The sequence below is a fragment of the Bos javanicus genome, chromosome 13 (assembly GCF_032452875.1).
Source record: "Bos javanicus breed banteng chromosome 13, ARS-OSU_banteng_1.0, whole genome shotgun sequence".
Taxonomy (NCBI): domain Eukaryota; kingdom Metazoa; phylum Chordata; class Mammalia; order Artiodactyla; family Bovidae; genus Bos; species Bos javanicus.
In genome coordinates this window covers 61,728,007-61,753,170 of record NC_083880.1, presented here as the reverse complement: position 1 = coordinate 61,753,170, position 25,164 = coordinate 61,728,007, and the positions used below count along the sequence as shown (strand labels likewise).

The following is a 25,164-nucleotide window of genomic DNA, read 5'->3' as shown; positions in this document are numbered from 1 at the left end:
AAGTAAGTCTCGGGCTACTGGGCATCAAAATCTCTTGAAGGTGCATCTGAAGATGCAGATTCCTGGGCACTACACACCAGACATTCTGATTCCTCAGGCCTAGGTGGGTCCCTGGAATCTACCATATTAACCAGCTCTCCAAGGATCCTCCAGAGACCACCAGTGAAGTCAGGGACAACTTATCCTCCTTGTTGCTTGGGCCATAGACCTCAGCGCATTCTGGACTTCCTCTTCCCTCCTAATTCCACTGCAGCGTGTCAGCAAATCCTGCTGGCTCTTCCTTCAAAAGTTTCCAGTATGTGGACTTGGGAATGAGACAGTAAACGAAACAAGACTGGTGAAATGCTGAGGGTTGTTGAAACTGAAAGTTAATTTTATTACAATTTTTATGTATATTTGAATTTTTTCCCAAAAGGCAGCTTTATTTTTTCAATTTTATTTTTTGGCCACATCATGTAGCTTGCAAGATTTTAGTTCCCCAATCAGGGATTGAACCCAGGTCCTCAGCAGTGAGACAGTAAAGTCCTAACTAATGGACTGCCAGGGAATTCCCAAAAAGTAGCTTTTAAGTGTTGATCTAACAAATCCACTTCTAGGAATTTATCTTAATAAAAATGTTAGATAACAGAAAAAAAAAACTTACAAATATTTTCCAAATAATAATAGTAAAAAACTTGAAATATACTAAGTTCTCATAATAAAACAACAATAAACTATGAGACATAATAAACTATGGGACACCCCTCAGTGGAATTTTATATCGTTAAAAACACTTATTCAGACCATGTACCAATATAGAAAACATGATACACTATTAAGTAAAAAAAACCAGGACATTAAATTGTATATACTGCATGATTAAAACTATGTAAAGACTTACATTTTTTACAAAACATTGAAACTTTAAAGTCATTTTATACATCCAGAGTCTGACCAGTTTCCAGCACAATCAATGCCATGACCTCTGCCTGAGCCCAATCGTTTCTCTTGCAGGCATCCCTGTGACACCTCTATCGTGGTCTCCCTGCTTCTATTCTTCCTCCTTCCCATCTCCTCTCCACATGGCAGCCAACAAATAGGTAAATCAGACCATGACTCTCCTTAGTTCAGACCCCACAAGGCTTCCCACATTTGTCCAAATAAAAGCCAAGGCTTGATCTTAACTAGGCTGAAGGACGGGTCATGTCACCTGTTCTCATCTACGCTGTTCCCTGCCTCACTTCTGCCACTCCAGTCACACTGAGCTCCTTGCTAGTTTTCATTCCAGCTTCAGGACCTTTGCACTTGCTGTTGCGCTGCCTCCAAAACGCTGAACGAGCATGGCCCCCTCCACAGCAGCTCTTTAGAGAGGCCTTCCCCGAGCTCATCTAAACCAGCACTGCTCCCACTCTGCATCCACCATGCCTTTTTAGTTTTCTTATAGCACTTAACACCTCCCACGATATATCTGCTTATTATGCCTTCTATTTATTAGAACGCAAATTCCCTGAGAACAAAGAATTTATGTCTGATCCTCTACTAAATCCCTAGTACCCAGCACAGAGCCTGGCAACTGGTCAATAAACACCTGTTGAATGAAAGCATGTTGAATTAAGTAACCACCCAAGAAAACTCTAAGTTTCATGTGGGCTTTCTCTTTCCTGGGGGATCCTCCCTCTCTGAAAGCTTCTGGCAGTGGCAGACCCACGGCTGAAGCCCACTGGGGACAAAAGGAGGCTGACCATTTCTCCATTCAAGGTCTCCATGGTGCACACACAGAGTAAACCAGGTCTTGTGAACCAGAGGAGCAGAGCAGGCTGGCTAACAGCATTGGCCTTTGGAGGTCAAATCTGGGCTGACCACTACCAGTTGTGTGGCCCTGAGGAAACTGAGAATTTTCCAAGTGTTAATCTTGCCTTGTACAGAAAGAGTAAGTTTCTACTTCCCAGGGCTAAGGTGGGGGTTAAACCAGGGAACATCCATAAAACACTTAGCAAGCACAGTGGCTGGCAGAGAGGAGGCGTGTGACCAGAGGCAGTCACACTAACCAACAGCCACGTACGGGCCTTTGTCTCCTTCAAGTTTACAATGGGCCCTTATCCTCCTTTTATCTGACTGGGGCCATTCAACAACCCCGTCGTCGTCGGTTTTATCACCATTTTATAGGTGGGGAAACTGGGTCAAAGGAATAAAGTGCTCGCCTACAAAACACACCGAATCAGACTACAGGTCTAGCGCCCTCACCTCCAGAAACACAAGCTACTATGATGGCCGATGCTCATCAGGAGGATTTGGGCAGCCTATTTGAGCCCCAGACTCTCAAGCATGTGCAGCAAATGACATCAGTCAGAGAGCCACACCTTACCAACTGCCCAATAGAGGCAGGGGCTTGCTCCAATGTCCCTCAGTGAGGCTCATGCACAAGTCTGAGCAGATAAACTATCTCCGAGTCCACCCAGGATTTAAAATATTTTCCCCAGATGGGAAATACAAATGCCCTTTCTGTATTAAGAGTTTGATGGCAGCTCTAAGCAGCAAATGCCATCTTCGCTGTTTGAGATCCTTGCTGCCATTCAGCCTCTGATCCAGTATGCCCTGAAAAAAAGGCATCTCTTCCTAAAGGCTACCCACGGGACATAGCTGTGAAGCTCTGGGACTGGCTTTCATCAGAGTCTCCCCCACTTTCCCAGGATTGAAGGCCAAGGGAGGTCACATGGTGGGGAAGTACTCAGCAGGTAACAGACATGAATTCTAGAACCACCCAAGAGAACTGTAAGCTTCAGGTGGGTTTTCTGTTTCTTGCAGGATTCTCCCTCCCTGAAGGCTCCTGGCAGTGGCAAACCCATGAGTAGAGCCCAGTGGGGACAAAAGGTGGCTGACCATTTCTCCATCTGAGGCCTCCACGGTGCACACACAGAGTAAACTGGGTCTTGTGAACTGGAGGAGTAGAGCAGGCTGGCTACCAGCACTGGTCCTTTGGAGGTCAAATGCCATGGCCCTTTGGAGGTCAAATCTGGATTGACCACTTCTGGCTGTGTGACCCTGAGGAAACTGAGAATTTCCTCAAGACCGAAAAATCACAGTGTCTCGGGGGTCATGAATTTTTACCACTACAGCATTTGAGAGACAAAGAAACTCACAACCGTAACACTTTAGGTCTCATGGGCTTGGCTGAGACTACACTGGATGGGATGGAGCAGACAACCCCAGGAATGCAATGCGATGGCTCCTGGGTACTGAGCATCTTCCATCTGGTCAGGGGCTTAGTGACCAATGCCCTGCGAAGATACAGTCAGAAGGCTCCCGCTGCAGGAGGAAGGCTGGGGGGACAGGCCTGGAACCAATTTAATGACAAAGTTCTACAACCAGGCCCTTTGGAACAGGAGATAACGAGACCTCAAAAGGATCCCAGCAGCCCAGCAAGCCCTGGCCCTGGTGATGTGTTATGAGACACTGATGGTGCCACGTTTGGGGCAAGCCACCAACCGCCAAGAGACTCTGAGAGCAATACCATGACAGCCTGGCTTGATGGCAGGTGCTCCCTGCTGGGAACGAGCTGTGTGAGCAGCACTTAGCCGTCTGCGGCGTACTGACAACACTGTGGTCGGTAACTTCTTTGTGCATAGTGTTTATGACGGAGAAGACTATGCCCCAAACCCTGGAGATGGCCTAGGAAGTGGCGGCTGACAGTGGCTCAGGCCAGGCAGTGGGGATGAGCCTGAGGGCCGCTTTCGGGAGTCATGTGGAAAAGCAGTCAATACACCCACCCACCCCTAGCTTTATCCACATTCTGTTAAGGTCATTTTAGGTACCTACATTAATGAACTTCACTGATTTTTTTTAAGATAAGGGAGAGTTATAGGGGAGTCATGATCTTGTATCAAAACTATAATAATCTCTTTTTCTATATATAAAATCTCTCTGAAGAGAATTGAGCATCTCAGCCTCCTCAGAGCAGGGCAGACCAAAAGACAGAGCTTGGACTACTTTGCTGGTGTGAGAAATTCCCAGGAGAAGCAATAGGGAGCATATGAGAAAGGGAGATGTCTGGCCACTAGGAGCTTGGAAGTCCCGTGTCCTGGGAGATGGACTGTCTTCCTCCTCCAGGAGGTCCCTGGTACTTTTCTCTGGTCTCTGATCCTTGGGGAATCAACCGTGGGAGCACCTCTGGCTGCCAGGCCTGGCTGGAGGGAACAGCTCAGACTGGTGGTGTGCTCCAGCTAGGATCAGAACTCATCCCGCAGCTGAGGGGGCCTGTCCATGCCAAAGAAGGAGGATGGTCTCCCATGGAGGTCCCGTTCCCGCTTTACGAAGGCAGTGAAGGAGGAGACACAGTTGCCAATAAAGTGGTCAGCTTGGCCGAGGATGTACAGGTCGATCTGGGCCACCTCAGGCTTCAGACTCACCACCTTCACCTGCAGGAGGAAGGGCAGGGCGTTTTAGCCAGGGTTTAGGACAAAGTGGCCAGATCCGCCAAGGCCTGCAGCCACCCCTCACCTTCTTTCTCTGTGCTGAAGTCACAGACATAGAAGGAGGCGTACAAAGCGTTAACACGTAGGGTTGGGGTGCCTGAGAGAAGTGCTGCCTAGCAGATGGTGACCCTAACCCTAAGCTCCACACACACACCACTCATTCACACTCTGCCTTTGCTCATTGGTGTCTTCTGCCAGGAATGCCTATCCCCACCCATTGTAGTCCTGACCATACTTTCAAGGCTCAGTTCAAGGTCTGACTTTTTCATAAAGCCCTTGCCTCAAGGTTTTGGCTTCTCCAACCAAACCACAATCTGACCAAAGAGCACCCCACCCAACTGGTCCTGCTGCCTGGATGCCTCTGAGACTAAAGTCCTGTCCAATCTATCCCTGAGATATTCCTCAAAGGTGAACCTTTTTCTTGATGGACTACCACTCCCTGGCTGGTCACCATAATCTTTTCTTCTACTGGTCTGCTTACCAAAGGAAAAGTGAAAGTGAAAGTTGCTCGGTCATGTCCAACTCTTTGCGACCCCATGAACTATACAGTCCACAGAATTCTCCAGGCCAGAATACTAGAGTGGGTAGCCTTTCCCTTCTCTTGGGGATCTTCCCAACCCAGGAATCAAACCCAGGTCTCCCGCATTGCAGGTGGATTCTTTACCAGCTGAGCCACAAGGGAAGCCCAAGAATACTGGAGTGGGTATCCCTTCTCCAGCGAACCTTCCTGACACAGGAATCATACCAGGGTCTCATGCATTGCAGGTGGATTCTTTACCAATTGAGCTATGAGGGAAGCCCAGATATCATAGGAAAGCAGCCAAAAAACACTTTCACAGATTCCCCTACTCCCTTATTCCTCCCTCCCTCTATCCCAAGCTGAGCACCCTTAACTGGTGCCCTACTGCTCTGCAGATAAAGACTACAGATCTTGAATGTGGCCAAAGGCCTGTTCAGCTGCCTCTCCACCTTGAGCTCCAGCCACTTCACACCAGTCTCCCTTCTATCTCAGGATCTTTACACATGCTCCTCCCTCTGTTGGGGGTGCTTGTCTCTTTGCCCGGTTAACTCCTACTTAACTCTGACTCTGCAGCTCAAGTCTCATCTCCTTAGGGAAGCCCTCCTTGGCCCCCTCAGTCTAGTCCAGGCTCCTCTGCTCTGCACGTGCACAGAACCACGCTCCTTTCCTTTGTGGCACACATCTCCTTCGTGTGTAGCTTTCACTCAGCGATTCTCTGCTTAACGCCCATTTCCTGTACCTGGCTGGGGCTGTGTTGGTTTGCTGGTCACTTCTGACGGGAGTCTGTCTCAATATGCATCTGGGGACTGGACAAGTGAGTGAACGAGCCCCCATACCCAAGCCAGGCCCTCTCCTGTGGCATACCTTACAATTCTCTGCAAGTCTCTTTTCCTGAGTTTAGACTGTGAGCCCTGGAAGGCAGCACTACATCTTATTTATCAGTATCCTCGGCTCAGCACTGCCCCAGCTTAATGGATGAGCAAGGATTAGTTCAGGAGAAAGGGTAGGCTGAGCCCATGAAAGGAGGTGAGGAGTGGAGAAGGGCAAGAACAGTGGCACAGGAACAGGAAGTAGAAATGGCAAGAGGCTCAAGGTGTAGCAAGTATACCAACTCTAAAAACTCACAAAAAACTCCCTGGGACTCTCCAAGTCCTTCCATTCAGTTCAGAGGTAGGGGGTGTGGGCAGAGCTGGGGCTGAAAGTGCTTTGCTGTCACACAGAGACTTCTGATGTAACAAAAATCATCATCTTGCTATTCAGATGGTAGCAGAAAAATAATACCAGCTTAATCATGGCCAAAATCCCCTGAACAATTCCACCCACGCCCTGAAACTTACCCGCTCTGTGTCATGCCCACTAAAATTAGCCCCGAGACCTCCTGGGTAAATTCTATCCTTTCTTGGGACTTTGGTTTCCTCAGTTTTAAAATGCAGAGGTTGGGTCGGAGGTGCTCCAAGGTCTCCAGCTCTGATATTCTTCTATAAAGTGGGTGGGTGGGGACCAGAATGCTGTGACTTGGCACTTCCTCTACAAGGCACTTCCTCGACAAGCCCGTAAAAGAGGGAAAGGGAGCCCCTCGACATAAAGCCAAGGGTACCCACTGTTAGAAAGCGGATGTCTGTCTTTTAAGGTCTGCACAAGCATTTAGGGGCTTTATGCACTCCAAGGTCTTACTGAATGTTCACTATTAACTCCACCGTTTTACCAATACATAATTACTTATTACCTATTCTTCATTTACACAGTACCAAGCGCATTCTACTACTTACTCCTATGTCAAACCCCTACTATTCACCCCTTCCTTAAGCATTTATGAAGCACAAAAGAGCCTACTTCTACTATTGATGACAGCTAACTTTATCAACAACTTAATTTGTACCAGACCAGTTTTAGCTTCTTGTTTGATGTTCAAAATTACCCCACAGGATAGAACTACTCTCAGTCCCATTTTATTGATGAGGAAACAGAAGCACAGAGAGGTGAAGTAAATTGTGCAAGGCTGCACAGGGAGGACAGCCCAAGATCCTATGCTCCACAGTCCATGCTCTTAATCCTTCTGTGGCACTGGACTGCCCCCCACCCCCTCTGTCCCCCAGGGCCCACTCAATATCCTTAATCACCAAACATTTACTAAGAGCCTACCATGTGTCAGGCACTGTCCTAGCCACTGGTGAGGGTAAGGCGGGGTCTCAGCCCTGGAGGAGGTCAAAGTATCAGGCTAGACTCCGAAGAACAGAACAGTGAGTCTACCCTGGATCCTGCCTTCAAGGAGCCACAGCTCCTGGGAAGAAATAAGACATGTTTCTACATGAGTCTCACGGTCTAGGTGTCTCGGGAGGAGATGTGATCAAGTGCTGTGAAAGCTCCCAGTAGGGATCCAGTAGCAACAGGAATGAAGGAAAGCCTGCAGAGCCCCGGCGGAAGTGTCTGAGCTGGGGTTTAAAGAAGGGCAGAACTAGAGAACAGGATGTTCAAGCAAAAGCCTGGCGGTGGGAGAACAGGGAGCACCTTGGAACTTCCTTTGATTCCCTTCCAGCTGCTCTCCCTCCAGGCCCACACCCCACGTGTACCTTCCCTTTGAAGAGCTGCTGGATCTCGGGCAGGTAACTCTCAGAGTCGGTGGCAATGTAGACCGATTGGGCGTTCAGCGCTGTCACCCAGAGCTTCAGAGCGCGCCTAATTTCCTTCAGGTCAGGGAGGCACATGGTCATGGTGAGCGGGGCGGTGGTGTGGCGGCTGTAGCCCACGCATTGTGGGGAGGCCATGAAGTGGGCGCCAGCGGTTCCATCTTTCAGCATGGCACACGCGTTTTTCTGTGGGGCAGGTGGGGACAGAGCTATAGAGAGCCACTGCCCACAACCCAAGAAGTAAGAGCCCAGGAAAGGGAAAAAGGCAGGTGATACAAGAGTGCAACTTTTTTTGGTTTTAAACCACTGAGGAAAAGGGAAATGCATCAGCAGTTAACAGTGCTAAGGGGATATTGGCTTTTCACAATTTTTTTCTTGGTCTTACTGCATTATCTGGGACTTTCAGCAGAATTCTGAACTATGCTGGTGATAATGGGCAGCCTCATCTGATTTCTGACTTCAGTGGGAACACTTCTGATAGCCCCAAGAAGTGCATGTTTGCTGTGGGTTTTGGAGAGATAGCCTTTATCAAGCTAAGCTGGGCCCCTTGTATTCCTGGTTGGTTAAGACTTGTTTTTCTTCTTTTTTTTAAATCATAAATGAATGCTGACTTTTTATCAAGCGCTTTCTTGGCATCCACTGAGATGACTATATGATTTTTCTTCTTTGGGCATTAATATAATAAATTTCACTACATCACTGGGATAAATTTTACTTGTGTTGCTTTTGCTTGTTCTTTAATATGCTACTGGATTTTACTCGGTAATATTTTACTTAGGATCTGGGCATCTATGTTTACTAGTGAGAATGGACTCTATTTTCCTGAGCTGAGCTTTTAATGAGTTTGGTATTAGCATTATGCTAGATTTAAAAAAAAAAAAAAAAGCAGCTTATATTTTCTTATGTCCTAGGAGAGTACAGGTCCTAGCTCCTTTACTTTGTGGAGGGGCAGGAAGGGGGTCATGTGGATGTGACTGCTTCCTCAAATGACACTGAATGAATTTTGATCTAATTTCCATACTTCTGAGTATTTTTCAAGTTTCCATTAATGAGTATTTCTCACACACAGATATATACATATCTTCTTACGTAAACTAAGGAGATCGTCCGTACTGCTCCTGTTATTTTCACAGGGAGGATAACCTGATGAGGTTTCTGCACATTTTAAGCAGCTGCTGAATTTGGAAGATGATATCTTCTTTTCTTGGGAGCCCCACCCAACCTCCAGAGCTTGTTTTTCAACAAGGAGTCGACTGGCTAAACACTTAGCTGGGGCGGAAGACTGTGGGCTCTCTCTGGCTTGCTGCCTGACTCAGAGCCTAGCTTGATACCTCAGTTTATCCATCTGTGAAATGAGGAAAAAAGGGCAACTGTTAAAAATGAGAACTACCAAGCAAGCACTCTGAAGCCACAGTTCAGATGTGTCCATGGTGGGACTGTGGGGCACAGCCCCATCAGCTTGGCCGAGTGAGGTCTCTTTGCCCTGGCTAGGACTTGGTGCAATGGGTTCAGCGTTCAGTGTCACAGACATGGGTCCTGCTCATGGATATGTCCAACCCAGCCATTAGAGGAAGGGGGAAGTTACCCAGTCAGAGCCAATGCGCAGGTGAATGCCCACGTAGGGCCGGATGAGGTGGGCGTGGATCTGGGCCTCCCCTGTCCTCACCATCTCGTCTGACCACACCATGTACTTCTGGAGGGGCCTGTGCTCCTCCAGGACAGGGAACTGGGCAGGGGCACCAGGCAGGGCAAGCACTGGATGTTCCTCTGGGGAAAATCTAGGCAGGAGACAAAATGAGAAGAAGTCAGACAGACGATGCACAGAGAGTCTGGCTGCCACCCCCACGGGAAAAAGGATGGCATTGCACCATGTCCCAGAGACCCTGCGGAGGGGCCCCTGTAACATGCAAGAAGCACGAGACGTTGTGAAACACCAACGGGCTGATAAGAGACCTTGGCAGCGGCAACAGCCACAATATGCAATACTGTCCCGCCACGAGGAATTTACAACCTTCTTTGCTTGTTTAACAATTAAAAATTTACAGTAGAGCATTCCAGCCCTTTGTATGTAATGCTGGCTTCCAATCTGTGGGGCGGTAATTCACTCCAGGGTGGGGTGTCTAGACTGAGTCTCTGCCCTTTTACTCACACGGTGGGATTAGGAAGTGCAGCTGCTAACAGGTCACACTCACAGGGAGCATGTACAGTGGATGAGATCATTCACTCAACACTTAACGCATATCTACTGATTGCCTACTACATGCTGAGGCCCAGAGGAGAGTAACACAGGCGTGATCCCTGCTTTCATGAGAGCACCAGAGGTCTGAAGATGCCCCCATCATCCCCTGCCGAAGGCTCTCCCTTCCCCTTGTTCGCAGTGCACCTTGTCATTCTTTCACCCATCTTTTCTGCTGGACTCAGGCTTCTGAAGGCAGTATCTCTGTGTGCCCAGAACAGTGTCTAGATACACATAAGAGCTCAGTAAAGATTTGTTGATTGCATGAGTGAAGAGCAAACCTGTGTTCCCTCATTAGCTAAGGCCAGACTATATTCCAGCAACACAAGATGCCCCACTCTTCCATAAACTTGCAAAGTACTTTCCAACTCCAGATCTCTGCAGACTTTTCCCTTCCACCTGGTATGCCTTCCCTCTGCCAGTCAAAATCCTTTCCCTAAAATTATGAAAAAGGTACAGTCACTCTGGAAAACAGTCTGGCAGTTTTTTTTATAAAACTAGACAAGCAATTACCATATGACCCAGCAACTGTATGCTTGGGCATTTATCCCAGAGAAATGGAAGCCTCTATTGACACATGAACACATGTGAATGTTCGCAGCAGCTTTATTCATAATAGTCAAAAACTGGAAACAGCTCAGATGTCGTTCAACAAGTGACTTGTTGAACAAACTGTAGCAAACCCACACCACAGAACACTACTGCAATAAGAAGGAACCAGCTATTGGTAGAGGGAACAACTTGGATGGATCTCAAGGGAATACTGAGTGGAAAAAAGCCAATCTTAAAAGGTCACACAGTGAAGGATTCTATTATGTAATATTTGTGAAATGACAAGTAGAGAAAAAAGAAATGGAGATGGGATTACTGGTCACCAGGGACTAGGCTGTGTGTGTGTGTGTGTGTGTGTGTGTGTGTAGGTGGGTGTGGTTATAAACTGGCCACACAAGGACCTCTGTGATGTTAGAACTGTTCTGTATCTTGACTGTGGTAATGGATATACGAACATACACACATGATAAAACTGAATAAAACTAAATATACACACACAGAGAAGTGAGTTCAAGTAAAACTGGGGAAATCCAAATAAGATGGATGGATTGTACCAATGTCAACATCCTGGTTTTGATACTGTGCTATAGTTTCACAAAATGTTACCATTGGGGAGAACTGGGTAAAGGGCACTGGGGATTTCTCTGTATTATTAATATTTCTTACAAGTGCACGTGAACCTACAATTACCTCAGTAAAAGTTTTAGTGAAAAATGACTAAATATTTCAGAGCATGCAGGAAAAGAGAAAATGATTTAACAGTCCACATATCTGTGACCCAAATTAGCAAATATTAATACTTTACTTTGTTTCAGATTTTTAAAAATACACACCTAAATAAAAGCTCTATCCTATGGTCTCTTTCCCTCTTCCTCCTCTTTCCAGATACTGCGGTTTTATGAATGGTCGCACTTTCACTATTTGTATAAAAAGGTATCATCCTGTGTGCTCTTTACACAGTGCAATGGTGAAAGTGTGCACTATAGAGCCCAAAGACCTTGTTCTAATGTTGGCTATGTCACTAACTTGGGCAGGTGACTAAAACCATTCTGTGCCTCAGTTTTCTTATCTGTATAATAGAGCTGATAACAGTTCCCACTTCAGAGGGCTGTTGAGAAGATCAAATGGATTAATACAAGCAAAGCATTTAGAACAGTGCTTGGCATGTAGAAAGCTCTCACAAAATTCTGTCTCTCACCATATCCATCATTGTCATTATACTGCATGTAATCTATTACAACTTTTGAAAAATTTAACTCTCTGTTTCAGAGATTTGGCCATGTTGATGGTGTGGATCACATTAACATCTCCTAAAGTTTTCCATCTGCATGAAGAAATCAGTTTATCTATCTAGTCCCCTCCTGCTGGTCAGTGAGGCCGTTCCAATCTTTCCCCCATGCAAAAGAGCTGCAATGGACAGGCCACTCTTTATTCACACCTGACCAAACACCACAAACACCTCCAAACTTCCGAGACCAGTTGCCACACCCAAGCCTCAACTCCTAGGAGTGGGTTCCATCCCACTTCTCCTTTGCTGCTTCCTGCACAATGATGTGCTCAGTAACCACATTCCCTGTCCACTGACATGAGACTAGACCCCGAGTACTTTTGTTCACGGTGAAGGCCACACACACGAGTGCAAGCCCTGTGCCAAGGAAGCAATGAGCAAGTGTTCATCAACAGCCTGGCTCTATCTAACACATGTCTTGCAGAGTTTAATTTTATATGTACATATACGGGACAGGCAGTGTTCTAGTTCTTTTGTGTACATTAACTCATTTGAGTCTCTTAAGAGCCCCCATGAGGCAAGTACTGCCATTATTCTCACTTCACAGATAAGGAAACTGAGACACAGAACGGTTAAGTAGCATGTCCATGGTCACACAGCTACAAAGTGGCAGAACAGGGATTTGAATCCAGGCAGAATCCTCCAGAACCTTTGTTTTTAACTATTGTACCTCACTCCCAGCTCCCCCATCCAGTCAATAAGTTCCTCAAAAGGTGAATCTGTGGCTTATTCTTCTGATTTCCAGTCTCAGTGCAGGCCTTAACACATAGTAGGTGCAATGAATATACTTAGAATGAATGAATGAGCCAGGGATCTCACCAGAAAGACCAGATCAGGTAGTCAGGAGTTAAAAGAAGAAGTGAACAGTAACTGAGTACCTCCTATGGGCCAGGCCCTTAAGTGACTTTCAGAGGCTACCTTAAAGGACTTCAAATGAAAAACAAAGTTGTGACTTCCTAAGAGTCAGACACGACTGAGCAACTTCACTTTCACTTTTCACTTTCATGCATTGGAGAAGGAAATGGCAACCCACTCCAGTGTTCTTGCCTGGAGAATCCCAGGGACGGGGGAGTCTGGTGGGCTGCCGTCTATGGGGTCACATAGAGTTGGACACGACTGAAGCGACTTAACAGCAGCAGCAGCAGCAGCAGCAGGGGGCTGGAACGTTAGGATAAAACCAGGACCTCTGCCCTCCTTGACCTCCTGGAAAGAATCTGCTGCTGACCCTTGGTGAATTCCAAGTCTGGAATATGTGCCCCTTTTACCTGGATCTGGATCAGCTCACACAGCCATCTTGGTTGGATTTGGATGCGACATCCTTACTGACATGACAAGCAGTGAGAAGCCAAACTGATGCACTCCTTTGCTCCCAATGAGGAGACTGGTGTTTGGAGTGAAAGTGGGGAATGAGGGTCCTGTTTGGAAAGAAAGCTTGACTAGCTCCATCTTTTCACATCCCTGGCTGGTGACCCTAAGTCAGGCCCTGAGCCTCGTAGCTGTCCAGCTGAATAAGGGACACTTTCCTACTATGGGGAGCAGTGAGCCTGTGGGGTGTTTTACCATTACACTGACTCCACTGAGACCCCCCTACCAAGCTGGGGTTTCTCCATGCACAGCACCTATGTGTGTGCCCAACAGATACCAGTGAATGGACATTATGCAGGGTACAGAGGATGTAGGCACATGAACGAGGCAGAGTCTAGCTCTCGGTTGTGGCATGAAAAACTGCCTTTCTCTGCAGCTCTTCATGACTGGCTCCTTCTCATCCTTAAGGTTTCAGCCCTGCCAATTGCACGTCACCTGTTTATATCCACTCAGGAAGGCTACAGCCAGGGAGAACGATAAGCGACATGCTCAAATACCTGTTGCATTCATGCCAAGAGAATGGTTCAGCCTGATAATTCACAGTCTTCCAACAGTGAAAGTGCGATAAACGTCTATTGAATTAAACCTCCATCAGGGTATTCATAGATTCAGAACCAGCAGAGATGAAAAGATCCTCAGTGGGGAAGAAATAACCTTATTCTCTTCTTCTAGAACCCAACTTTCAAGCTGGACACACAGAAGCCCAAAATACATTTCTCAGTACTTCTTGGGGCTAGGAATGGCTGCACATCTAAGTACTGGCCAATGAGCTGGTGTAAGCAAGCTGTAAGGAGGGCTCCTTAGAAAAGTGAGGAGGGGCCCTTCTTCTGCCCCTTTTGTACCCCCAGCTGCCTGGGGTTTCATCAGTTATCTTGACCCATGAGGTGACACTAAGGATAAAAGCCAGTAACGGAACAGCTAAGCAGAGATGGGAGCCTAATTCCTAGACACAAGGGAGCCACCACGCAGCCCTGGGTTGCAGTCCTCTTTTACATAAGAAAACAATAAACTTTTGTCTTGCTAGTCTGCTGTTAATTGGGGGTTTCTCTTACAGGTACCTAATTTAAACCTGGTACACCCAGACCTGTGACCACTGAAACTTTTAGCTGATATACAAGAGGGTTACTGATTGGTAGTGGGAGAGGGGAACTGAACAGCTCTAACTTGGCCCCCCCATGGCACTACAAGCGCTTCTCCACAGCTTTAAAATTCAAAGAACAGTTTGAAAACGACTGATCTTAGAACTTTTCTGGTGGTGGAGTGGCTAGGACTCTGCTTCCAATGCAAGAGGCCCAGGTTCAATCCCTGGTCAGGGAACTAGATCCCTCATGCTGCAACGAAAGATCCCACATATGCATGCACACATGCTCAGTCATGTCTGACTCTGTGTGACCCCATGGACTGTAGTCCACCAGGTTCCTCTATCCATGGGGATTCTCCAGGCAAGAATACTGGAATGGGTTGCCACTTTCTCCAGAGGATCTTCCCAACCCAGGGATCGAACCCGAGTCTCCTGCAGTACACATGGATTCTTTACCACTGAGCCTCCAGGGAAGCCCATAAAGATCCTGCATGCTGCAACTAAAACCCAGTACAGCCAAATAAATGAATATATTTTAAAAACCAAAAACAAACAAAAAAACAAATGTCATCTTATTAATTGTTTAAAAAAGAAAGAAAATGATCCATCTTGCTCAATCCCTTCATTTTATAGATTGAGCACTGTGGCCTAAGAAGGGAAGCAACCTACAGTTACCCAGTGAACAGGGAAGCACCTGACTCTTGCCAGTGCTATTCCCCAGACACCCACACTCCTGCAAGGGAAGGACAACTTCCGACAGCAAGAAAGTACACCTAAAAAGTTGGCTCAAAGGCAAAAGCTTACCCAAGCCCTTACATTAATTCCTACAATTCAACAAACTCAAACAAGAGGATGGGGCAGCCATGAACAAGTGTTTCAGCAACAGTCTGACTGATGCATCCATGTAGCATTGTCCGTTCTGCAACCAGGATTGTGTGCTTTTTTGGCTTTTTGGAATTTGCTTTTAGAACTGGTGTCATTTCCCCCCAGCATTTTAGAAGCAAATCTCCATCCTCTGAGGACAGTCTGCCTTCTGGCAATAGCTCTGGATTCATTCAGAGCTGAATGGGGAGGACCAAGCAGGTAATTAAATGGAAATCAACAATTTCCTATGCAGGATCAACTATGAGGGGGGTAAGACTCTGCCAGGATTGAGTCTCCTTAGTAGCTCATGAATTAGCTCTGAACACAAGCCCCAAATAGGAACTGGGAGCTGTTTAAGGCACAGCTCTTTTCTCCACAGTGATGAAGAATGCGTGCTCTGGAGTCAGGTGGCCTGGGTTCAAATCACAGCTCTGCCGCATCGAGCCCAGGCAAGTGATTTCACTTCTCTCTGCCTCAATTTCCTTACCTGTGCAGCAGAGATGACAGTAACACTTGTGTCACAGACTTGTGAATGTATTAAATGAGCTATTATCTTGGAAGACTCAGGTAGAGAAGACTTGGTACAACAACTGGCACACAGTATGCACTAAATAAATATTAGTTTTTATTAACTATGAAAGCCTTACACACAGACCCCAGCTGCCCACTCAACAGCTGCATTACTTTGGGCAAGTTATTTAAATAACCTCACCGATCTCGGTTTCCTTACCAGTCAAATGGAAATGGATCATAATACCTTCATGAAACTTTTCAAAGGCTTAAATAAAATAAAGTATGTGAATAACAGTAACAAGTAACATGGACCGGCCCATCTATGTTATGTAACAAGTAACATATGAGACCCGCCCGTCTACTATGTGTCATGTGATTTATACACTAGGAGGCAGATACCATAGTGCTCCTTCCATTAAACCAAGGGGGAAGGAAGCTCAGGTCAGACAGTTTGACCGGCTCACTCAGGGTTATCTGATAAAGAAAGGGCTACCTGAGAGCTCAGGGCTGTCTAATGGTAAATCAGTCTTCCTTTGCCTTGCTGGGACCACGCAAAAATTCATAAGCCCCTCACGGCTCCTAACCCAGGTCTGACGTCTAAGCCCCTGCTCTTTCTGACCATGCTATAGCATCAGTGGCAAGTGTACTATGTTAGTGTCATCATTTTATCTAGACTGCAGGCGGCTGAAGGCTGAGACTGGGTCTTCCTCATTTTTATGTATCACCTCTGGCCTTTGAGCACTATGTCTCATACGTGACAGACGCTCTATAAATATTTCACAGCCTGTGCCTATGCCCTGCTAACCTATTTTTTTTTTAAATAGGGTTTACTGGAATGCAATTAATAAAGCACATCCAATTATTATCAGGATGACATCATTTCTCAGTCTGCACCTGAAGCTGTTCTTCTCTAGAAGAGGCTTCCAATTTTCACCTTGTGAAGAGGAAGGTAACAGGGGAGTGATTCTCACGCCTCAAGGAGGAAATTGAGATGCATGTGACTGCACAATATTCTTTTTATGACATCCTTTATCGGCTGATAAACTCTTGCTCAACCTCGTGGCAGGTCAACGTCCCACCGTGTCAGGCGTTGAGATGGGAACAGATCACATAGAATCCCAAGTTCAACAGACAGAACAGCCGCACCTTTGGTCTCATACATCAGGGTGCAGGGTGTGGTAGAGGGAAGAGGACCAGGAAAGTGCTGAATGCCCGTGGGCCCCCCACTCCTCCCCTAATCCCAGCAAAAATGCCCCCTCCACATACCTCTGGATCCACTGGTCTTTGTAGGAGGCACTGAAGGAAATGCCTGCAAAAAGCTGGGACTTGTTGAAACTCACATGAAACTGATCCCAAAATGGGCCAAAGGGATTTCCTTCCTGGAGAAAGAGAGTGGCCAAACGCTTACTGGGCAAGAAGGAAAGCCAGGTGGGATTGGGGCCAAGGAACTGTGGATGGGGAAACCCTGTACTATCTGACTCGGTCTGAAATGCTCTCATAGGATGGGCAAGTAGGAATGTCACTTCATAATTCCTGGGCTGGGGGCTGAGGAGGGTGGCTCGGCCTCCAGGCTGGTTTTCAGCAGGAAATGTTCACCACAATATCTGAAGGAGTCTTTCCTGCTCACATGCCATGTCCTGCCAATGCTGCAGCATTGGTGGGGGTCTGGGGAGGGAGGTGACCTTGGACTTGGGACCATGGATTAAGAGCTCCAAGAGACTTTCAAGATCAGCTAATCCATGCTCTTATTTTCAAGATGGAAACCAGGGCCCAGACAAGGTAAGACATTGGCTCAAGCTCACAGAGCAAGTGAGGGCAATATTGGGACTGAAAGCAAGGTTTCCTTTCTCAGATTTCGTGGCTTCACCTACCCTACCCAGACTTTAGCAAAACACTGAAAGACATATTGGGGATTGTCTTACTTCCAAAGTGCCAGAAATTTACAAATTTCTGATAAATATGACAGCCTCGCATTTACCTGCTGAGAGGCAAGAAAATATACACGTTAGGAGGGTGGAAAATGGAGTCATATTACCACAACTTATTTGCTATATGATTTGGGGCAAAATATTGAACCTCTCTTTGTTGCACTCAGTGTCCTCTCTATAAAATGAGGATAATAATAGTATTTTCCTCATGAAACAGTTGAAGGACTAAGTGGGATAATACGTGAAAAGCTCTTAACATGGTACCTAGCATGTTATAAGTGCTGTGTGAGTACTAGCTATCATTACTGATGTGGTACTTTTCAGTTTACAAGCATTCTTATTCCTGGCCCTCATGATACTTCGTGAGCAAGACACAGCAGGGACTGGCGTCTTTATTTTGTAGGTAGAAATAAAGGCTCAGAGGAAGCAAACTCCTCTGCTCAAAGTGACACTGCTGACAAATGCCAGAAATGCGGCTTAAATCTCCATCTTTCTAGTCCAGGCTCTTCTGGTGCCTTCCCCCACATATTGCTATCCTGCAGTGTCTCAGGGCCTAGAGGAACTGGAACAGGCAGAAAGGGCCCCCCTGACCCACAGAACCCACCTTCATGGGGCATGTCTTCTTATCAGGACTTCGCTGGGCTGCCACCTCAAAGCAGTATGCCACCCGCTTCTCAGGGGGCCAGTGGGTGGGTGCCAGCTTCTCCATGAAGTCCTCCAGGCTGATGACTCGATGGTAGGCCTGGAGGGGCTCCAGCTTGAAGTACTTCTGGTAGGACACATGGACCTACAAGAAAAGTGGGGAAAAGCAGGGGGTGGAGGGTCCTCCCCTCAGTATCCTAGTGGCTGCTTCAAAGACATCCATTAAAACCATATATTCTAGGACTTCCCTGGTGGTGCAGTGGATAAGAACCCGCCTGCCAATGCAGGGGATATGGGTTCAATCCCTGGTCCAGGAAGATTCCACATGCCACAGAGCAACTAAGCTGTGTGCACCACTACTGAGCCCACACTCTAGAGCCCGTGAGCCTCGACTACTGAAGCCTGTGCACTTCAGGGCCCAAGAAATGCAACTACTGAGCCTATGCGCCACAACTAATGAAGCCCTCACACCCTAGAGCTGCACACCACAGCTACTGAGCCTGTGTACTGCAATTACTGAAGCCTGTGCGCCTAGAGCCTATGCGCCGCAACAAGAGAAGCCACCACAATGAGAAGCCCTGTGCACCGCAACTAGGAGTAGCCCATGCTCACAACTAGAGAAAGCCCGCACACAGCAACAGAGACCCAGTGCAACCACAAGTAAATAAGAAAATTTTTAATTAAAAAAAAAACCAACAAATCTATACACTCTATGACCCAGAGATCTTAGACTTCATGTCAGTGACAAACTTTTGACAAATGACACCAAGCTTAGAACAGAGGCTGGGATAAAACATCTGTAAACTAAAGGACAAATACTAATGTACTTCATGTTCAAAAATGCCTACTGATTTGTAAGAAAGAAGATAAATGACATAAAAGAAAACATGGGCAGGAAAGGAGTGAGCAGCTCACAGCAAAGAGAACCCAAATAGCCAATACACTCAAAAGATGTGCAGGCTCACTAGAATTAGGAAAAGGAAAATGACAATAACTACAAGACACCACTTCTTACTCAAGAGACCAACAAAAGTTTAAAAGCTTAACTCTGGGCTTCTGTGGTGGTCCAACGGTTAAGAGTCCACCTGTCAATGCAAGGGACATGGGTTTGATCCCTGGTCCAGGAAGATCCGACATGCTGCGAACCAACCAAGCCTATGTGCCACACTACTGAGCCGGTGCTCTAGAGCCTGTGAGCCACAACTACTGAGCCCACATGTCGCAAATACTGAAGCTCTCACACCCTAGAGCCACGCTCTGCAACAAGAGAAACCACTGCGATGAGATGCCCGCGCACCACATCCAAGAGTAGCCCCTACTCGCTGCACGCAGCAACGAAGACACAGCGCAGCCAAAAATACATAAAATAAATATTTTTTAAAAGCTTAACTCTAATTATTGGAAAAGATATAGCTGATAGTAGAGGCATACATTTTAAAGCCTCTAAGAGGTTATACATTTAGAGTATAACTTTTTAGAGCATCTATTAAAAATAGAATTTTAAATGCACCCTCTATCTCTAGGTATTTGCCCTAGACAAGTTCTTGCCCTTTGTACCAGGAGAGGGATAAAGGACGCTCAGTGCCATAATGGAAGCAGTACTGGAAAGAACTTGGAAGAAGTTCCACTGAAAGACACTAAGAAAAAAAGAAAAAGAAAAAGAAAAAAAAAGATACTTAAGTCCATGATAGTGGTTGCCTCTGAGCGTGGGGGAGGGACTAGGAGTAGCCTCTAACCAGGATAGACTTTATCTTTTAACAACTTTATCTGTAACCTTTTGTTTCTTAACAACAAAAAAAGATGAAGCAAATACAAGAAAATGTTAATGATTATCACTGCTAATGGTGAGTACATGAATGATGATTACATTAATCTCTGCATTTTTCGAGACTTAAGAAAATTTCTTGGAACACTATGAAATACAATTTAGACTTTATCCTACAGGTCAGAGTTCCCAAGCATGTTCCACTAGTTCAGGTGGGTAAAGGGTTCTGCAATAAAAAGCCTCCAGAAATAAACAGGCCCGAGAAAAGCTACGTTAAGCAGGTTTCTTTATGACAGCACTTCTCAGGGCCTTTAATACACTAACGTGGATTTTGAATCTCCAAATTTGGGGGGAATTAAGAACTGAGAACACAATTTCCCAAACTCACTTAACCACTGCACTGGTTCTACATAAGCCACTGGTGTTCCAATGAGCAGACTTTGAGAACCTTACTTATTAGCAATGAGGTCATGCAACGGATTTTAAGCAGAAATAATATGAGATCTGCTTTCCTGAAAGATCTCTCTGGTGACAGAAAAGAGAATGTCCTGATGGTAAGATTAGAGGAGGGAGAGAAAGATTAGGGGGCTACTGCAATGGTCCTTTTATTGTTCAAGTATTCATTCAACACGAGTTGGAGGAGAAGGGGGCAACAGAGGATGAGATGGTCGGATAGCATCGCTGACTCAATGGGCATGAGTTTGAGCAAACTCTGGGAGATAGTGAAGGACAGAGAAGCTTGGTGTGCTGTAGTCCAGGGGGTCGCAAAGAGTCAGACACAACTTGGCGACAAAACAACAACAATTCATTCAACATGTATTTTTGTTGTTTTGTTTCAACATATATATGTACAGTATACTAACGCATATATATGGAATTTAGAAAGATGGTAACAATAACCCAGTGTACGAGACAGCAAAAGAGACACTGATGTATAGAACAGTCTTATGGACTCTGTGGGAGAGGGAGAGGGTGGGAAGATTTGGGAGAATGGCAATGAAACATGTAAAATATCATGTAGGAAACGAGTTGCCAGTCCAGGTTCGATGCACGATGCTGGATGCTTGGGGCTGGTGCACTGGGACGGCCCAGAGGGATGGTATGGGGAGGGAGGAGGGAGGAGGGTTTGGGATGGGGAACACATGTTTACCTGTGGCGGATTCATTTTGATATTTGGCAAAACTAATACAATTATGTAAAGTTTAAAAATAAAATAAAATTAGAAAAAAAAAAAACATATATGTCTGAGCATCTCTCGTAACTCTGAAAGATGGGGAAGCATGGACAGGTTAGAAAATGTAAAGAAAGGTGAAGTACACAGTAAAGGGAAGCATTTAGGATGACGTCTACGTTCCTGGCTTGGTACCCAGGTGAATGGAGATGACATAAACTAAGGCTAGAAATACAGGCGGGAACAAGGTTTGAGGGGAAGGTGCTGGCTCTGTGGGTCATCCAAGCAGACTCTAGGGCTGAAGAGTTTGAAACACTGGGCCTGTGGTCAGAGAGTCAGGGCCACAGATAAATTTGGAAGGTACATGGAGAATAATGAAAGCTGCAAGAGTCAACAGAAACTTAGAACAAAGCAAATAATGGTAATAAAAGCAACTAATATTTATTGAGTGCTGGATTAGCGCCAGGTGCTATACTCATCATGTTTCATGGACTTGACCCCATAATTGTGAAAGGTAGGTATACAGCCATCCCTAGTTTACTTATGAAGAAACCCGGGTGGACAGAATCTAGATAACTCATCTGAGGTCACACAGCTAACAAGCAAACAGAAACAGGAGACACACCAACATTTAAACAGTGGGTGGGGAAAAAGGAGCCCTTGCTGTAGCACAAAGAGGAAAATGCAGACAGGTCAGGCTAAAGCAGGAACAGGCTGTATATTGGAAGCCAGGGGAGTAAGGAAGTTCAAGAAGACAGGCTCATGGGGCCAGGTGCCACCGGGAGGTCAGATGAGATAGAGATCGAGAAATGACCCCTGGGTTTGGCAATTCTGAGGTCTCTAGTGACCTTCTGTGAGAACAGTCCCATTGGGGAAGGAAAGTCCAACTGAAGTAGGTTGAGTAACCTGTAGAAAGCAAGAAGAGACTCTGAAAGACTCCTAGCTGAGAAGAAAAGGCAAGTGAACCAGAAGGAGATGAATGGGCCATGTCTGAACTGTAACAGTAAGTGCAAAAAGTCAGAGCATCAACTGTGCCCAGTTACTGAGGACTCTCTGTGTCATAAGCACTTTACATTGATCGGCTCAGCTGATTCTAAGAGGGAGGGATACCACCATCACTAACTCACTGAGGGAAGGAGCAATAATTATTTCCAGTCTATTTTAAAGATGAGAAAACTGAGGCACAAGGAAGTCAAATACCCTGACCAGGTACACAGCTAGTAACTGGCCAACTCAGGCTGTGACCTCATTACTCTGGCTTTTATCCTCTGTTAAAAATCTCTCTAAAAATGGCATGCACAAGAAAAGATAAAAACTATGCAGAGAAAAGGCTGTAAGAAAGAAATATGGGTATTTTGCATATAACCTTTTGAAGTTTATTAAGAACTTTCAAAATCAATTCACTAAATATTAACTCAGTTCCCACTACCAGACCCCTGGAGTTAAAAGTGAACAAAAACAGACACCAGGCCAGTGGAAGTCATAAAGAATATGCAAGAAATTAAGACAATGCTGGACTTCTCATTCTAAGGGACCCAGTGATGAGGTAGGAGCCAGACTCCTCTAGTTTGTGACCTTGGACATGTTATTAACTAACTTGTGCCTCAGTTTCTCCCTCATAACTGATAATAGCACCCATCACCTGTGACCAATGGGTGGGACCAGACAAGGCTGGAAATGGAGTCTGGAGCTTCCAGTCACAGGCTCTGGAGTCACACAGACATGGGCTTGAATTCCAGTTCTGCTTGTGTGAATGTGCTAAAATACCTAGCCCCTCTAAACCTGTTTCTTAATAGAAATGTGGTGAAAGGAAAATAATTAATCCTCACGCAGTGCTCAGAAAACAGGTGCTGAATAAATGTTAGTGAGTTAGCCAGGGAGTACAGTTTTGGGTGGTGGAGAGGGCAAACTCAGGGGGATGGGAGATAAAACCCTATAGAAGGACTTGGGGTCAAGCAGAGGTGAGCATGACTAGGGAAAGATAGACAAGGGCAAACAGCAGGCAGGAGGTACTCACGTTGGTGAAAGGAGGCTTGTGATGCTGGTACTCAATCCAAGGAGGTACAGCCAGGGTGCGGTTCAACAGCTTTGCAAATGCCAGGGAGCCCAAGAAATGATCAGCCTGGTTCCCAAAACGCCCTGGATGGTATATTGCAGGTGAAGTGAGGACTGGGGCATTGAGGACTTGGGGTATGCAAGATTCAGAAAAGGAGCCAGGGATGGGGAGGACCAGGATACCAGGGAGAGCCAGGGGAGCTGGCAGCATGGGACCAAGTCTGGACTCCTGGGTCTGATGGTCAAGGCCCTTCAGGCCCTGCCTCTTCTGCCTTAGTCATTCCAGGTTCTTGCTGTTTCCCAAACGTGCTCTGCACTTCCCATCCCCACCCCCACGTCTTTGCTCTTGCTATTCCATCAGCCAGAGGTGCCCTTCTATTTCCTCCCCTCTGTACACAACAGGTAACTCCAATGCCTCACTCACTGGGATCCTTTCACGACCCCTCTGCCATATTCAGTCCCCATCCTCCGTCTCCCACCTTGGATAAGCTACTTGTGGTTCTTCCACTCTTCCTAGAATGTCCTTTCCCATTTCCTGGCCTTTGGCCCTTTCCTCAGCCTGTAAGTGCCTCGGGGAGAAGGGCCCTATCTGATTGTTTCTGTCTTCCCCAGCATGGCATCCATTCACTCATTCCACAAAGAATGTTGAGAGGTCACAATGTGTCAGTATCTCTGCTAGGTGCTGAGACACAGGAGTGAGCAAGAAGGTCAAGGTCTCTGCCTTCAAGGCATTCACAGTCCAGGTAGGGTGACAGTGAAGAGAAGTTGCTCAGTCGTGTCTGACTCTTCGCAACCCCATGGACTGTAGCCTACCAGGCTCCTCCATCCATGGAATTTTCCAGGCAAGAGTACTGGAGTGGGGTGCCATTTCCTTCTCCAGGGGATCTTCCCGAACCCGGGTCTTCCGCATTGCAGGCAGACGCTTTACCATCTGAGCCACCAGGGAAGGCAGGGTGACAGTAAAGATAAACAAATATGTTTGGTGATGGAGGAAATGATGAGATTATTTGGGCTGAGGTCACTGAAGTCCTTTCTGACGACACTTATAAGCTGTGGCCTGAGGATGGAAAGACGTTGGTCTGGCACAGAGGCAAGAGGAGGGTGTTCCCAGTTAGGGAATAGTGCAGGCTGCAGGACTAAGCCTGTGTAAGGAACAGAAAGGGATAACTGTGCCTGCAACTGGAACGTCTCCAGAGAAGGGTGTGGTGGAGATGATGCACAGAGGGACAGACCATCATGGTTAGGAGACTGGAGGGTTTTAGGAATGAGTGACTTTAAAATGACACTCCACCACCCCCATTTAAACTGCACCCCTCTGACAGCTTTTAGATTCTCCCTTACTGTGCTCTATTTTAATTTTCCCATAGCACTTACTCTCCTTTAAGATATGCAATTACTTACTGTTTATGCCTATCTTTTATGGTCTGTTTTTCTCAACTAAAATGAAGGCTCTACAAGGGCATAGAGCTTTCTGACTTATCACCACCGTATCCTTAGAGCAGAGAACAGGGCTGGGCACCCAGTAGGTGCCTTTATAAACATGTGTTGAACGAATCGCCCAGAACCAGCATTGGGTCAGTGACATCAAGTCCTACACCACTAAGTCCATTTACTGGACTCGGGGCTGGCTCAGGCTTTGCGCAAGACACGTCGTAACCTCTCCCGGCCTCGGTTTTCTCATCTGCCAAATGGAAGGCTGGACAGAGAAGCCCCTCAGTGTCTTTGCCACAGGGGCAGAAAGCCGAGGAGCAGGCCCTGTCCGGCGTTGGAGTCCGTTCCCGGACCTGTCAAGGCGTCTCTGGGCGCCTCAGAGGAGTGGCTTCTTTCCGGGCCTCGGTTTCCCCACTTGGACAGAAGGCTCGGGAGGCCTTACCCATGCATGGGCAGTAGAGCAGGTAACCGGCCGGATCCCAGGAGCCCACGGGCAGCCCCGGGAGCGGCAAAAGCAGCAGCAGGAGAGACACACGCGGCGGCAAGAGCGACGGTGCCCACGCGGCGGCGCCCATAGCGGGTCCAGTGCCAGAGCGCGCCGCGGCGCGGAGACTGGGAGGGAAGGAAGAGCGCGAGCGTCCGCCCCGCTCCCGGCGATCCCCGCGTGCCGCCCGC

The 25,164-nt window shown here is 46.8% G+C and overlaps 1 protein-coding gene across 2 annotated transcripts; it reads right to left on the bottom strand.

Annotated features, from left to right (window-relative positions):
* Positions 1 to 346: 346 nt before the first annotated feature.
* Positions 347 to 25,160, bottom strand: POFUT1 (protein O-fucosyltransferase 1). 2 transcript variants are annotated; one of them, XM_061437233.1, is made up of 7 exons: positions 24,932 to 25,160; positions 23,021 to 23,142; positions 18,030 to 18,212; positions 16,764 to 16,876; positions 9,184 to 9,376; positions 7,542 to 7,820; positions 347 to 4,394 (listed from the first exon to the last, which is right to left on the bottom strand). In XM_061437233.1, the coding sequence occupies exons 1-7, from the start codon at positions 25,062 to 25,064 to the stop codon at positions 4,206 to 4,208; spliced, it is 1,212 nt and encodes a 403-aa protein (XP_061293217.1). In that variant the 5' UTR covers positions 25,065 to 25,160; the 3' UTR covers positions 347 to 4,205. The 2 variants fall into 2 exon arrangements, with proteins under 2 accessions (XP_061293217.1, XP_061293218.1); XM_061437234.1 differs by having other exon boundaries at positions 7,542 to 7,784; positions 24,932 to 25,156.
* Between the last annotated feature and the right edge of the window lie 4 nt (positions 25,161 to 25,164).

Bases quoted from the DNA above. Each gene is read 5' to 3' on its own strand.
- POFUT1 (XM_061437233.1), bottom strand. From the start codon at position 25,064: ATGGGCGCCGCCGCGTGGGCACCGTCGCTCTTGCCGCCGCGTGTGTCT. The intron at 23,143-24,931 runs GTAAGGCCTCCC...TATACCATCCAG, and splicing joins GCTCTACTGCCCATGCATGG to GGCGTTTTGGGAACCAGGCT. The intron at 9,377-16,763 runs GTATGTGGAGGG...TCTCCTGCCTAG, and splicing joins AAAGACCAGTGGATCCAGAG to ATTTTCCCCAGAGGAACATC.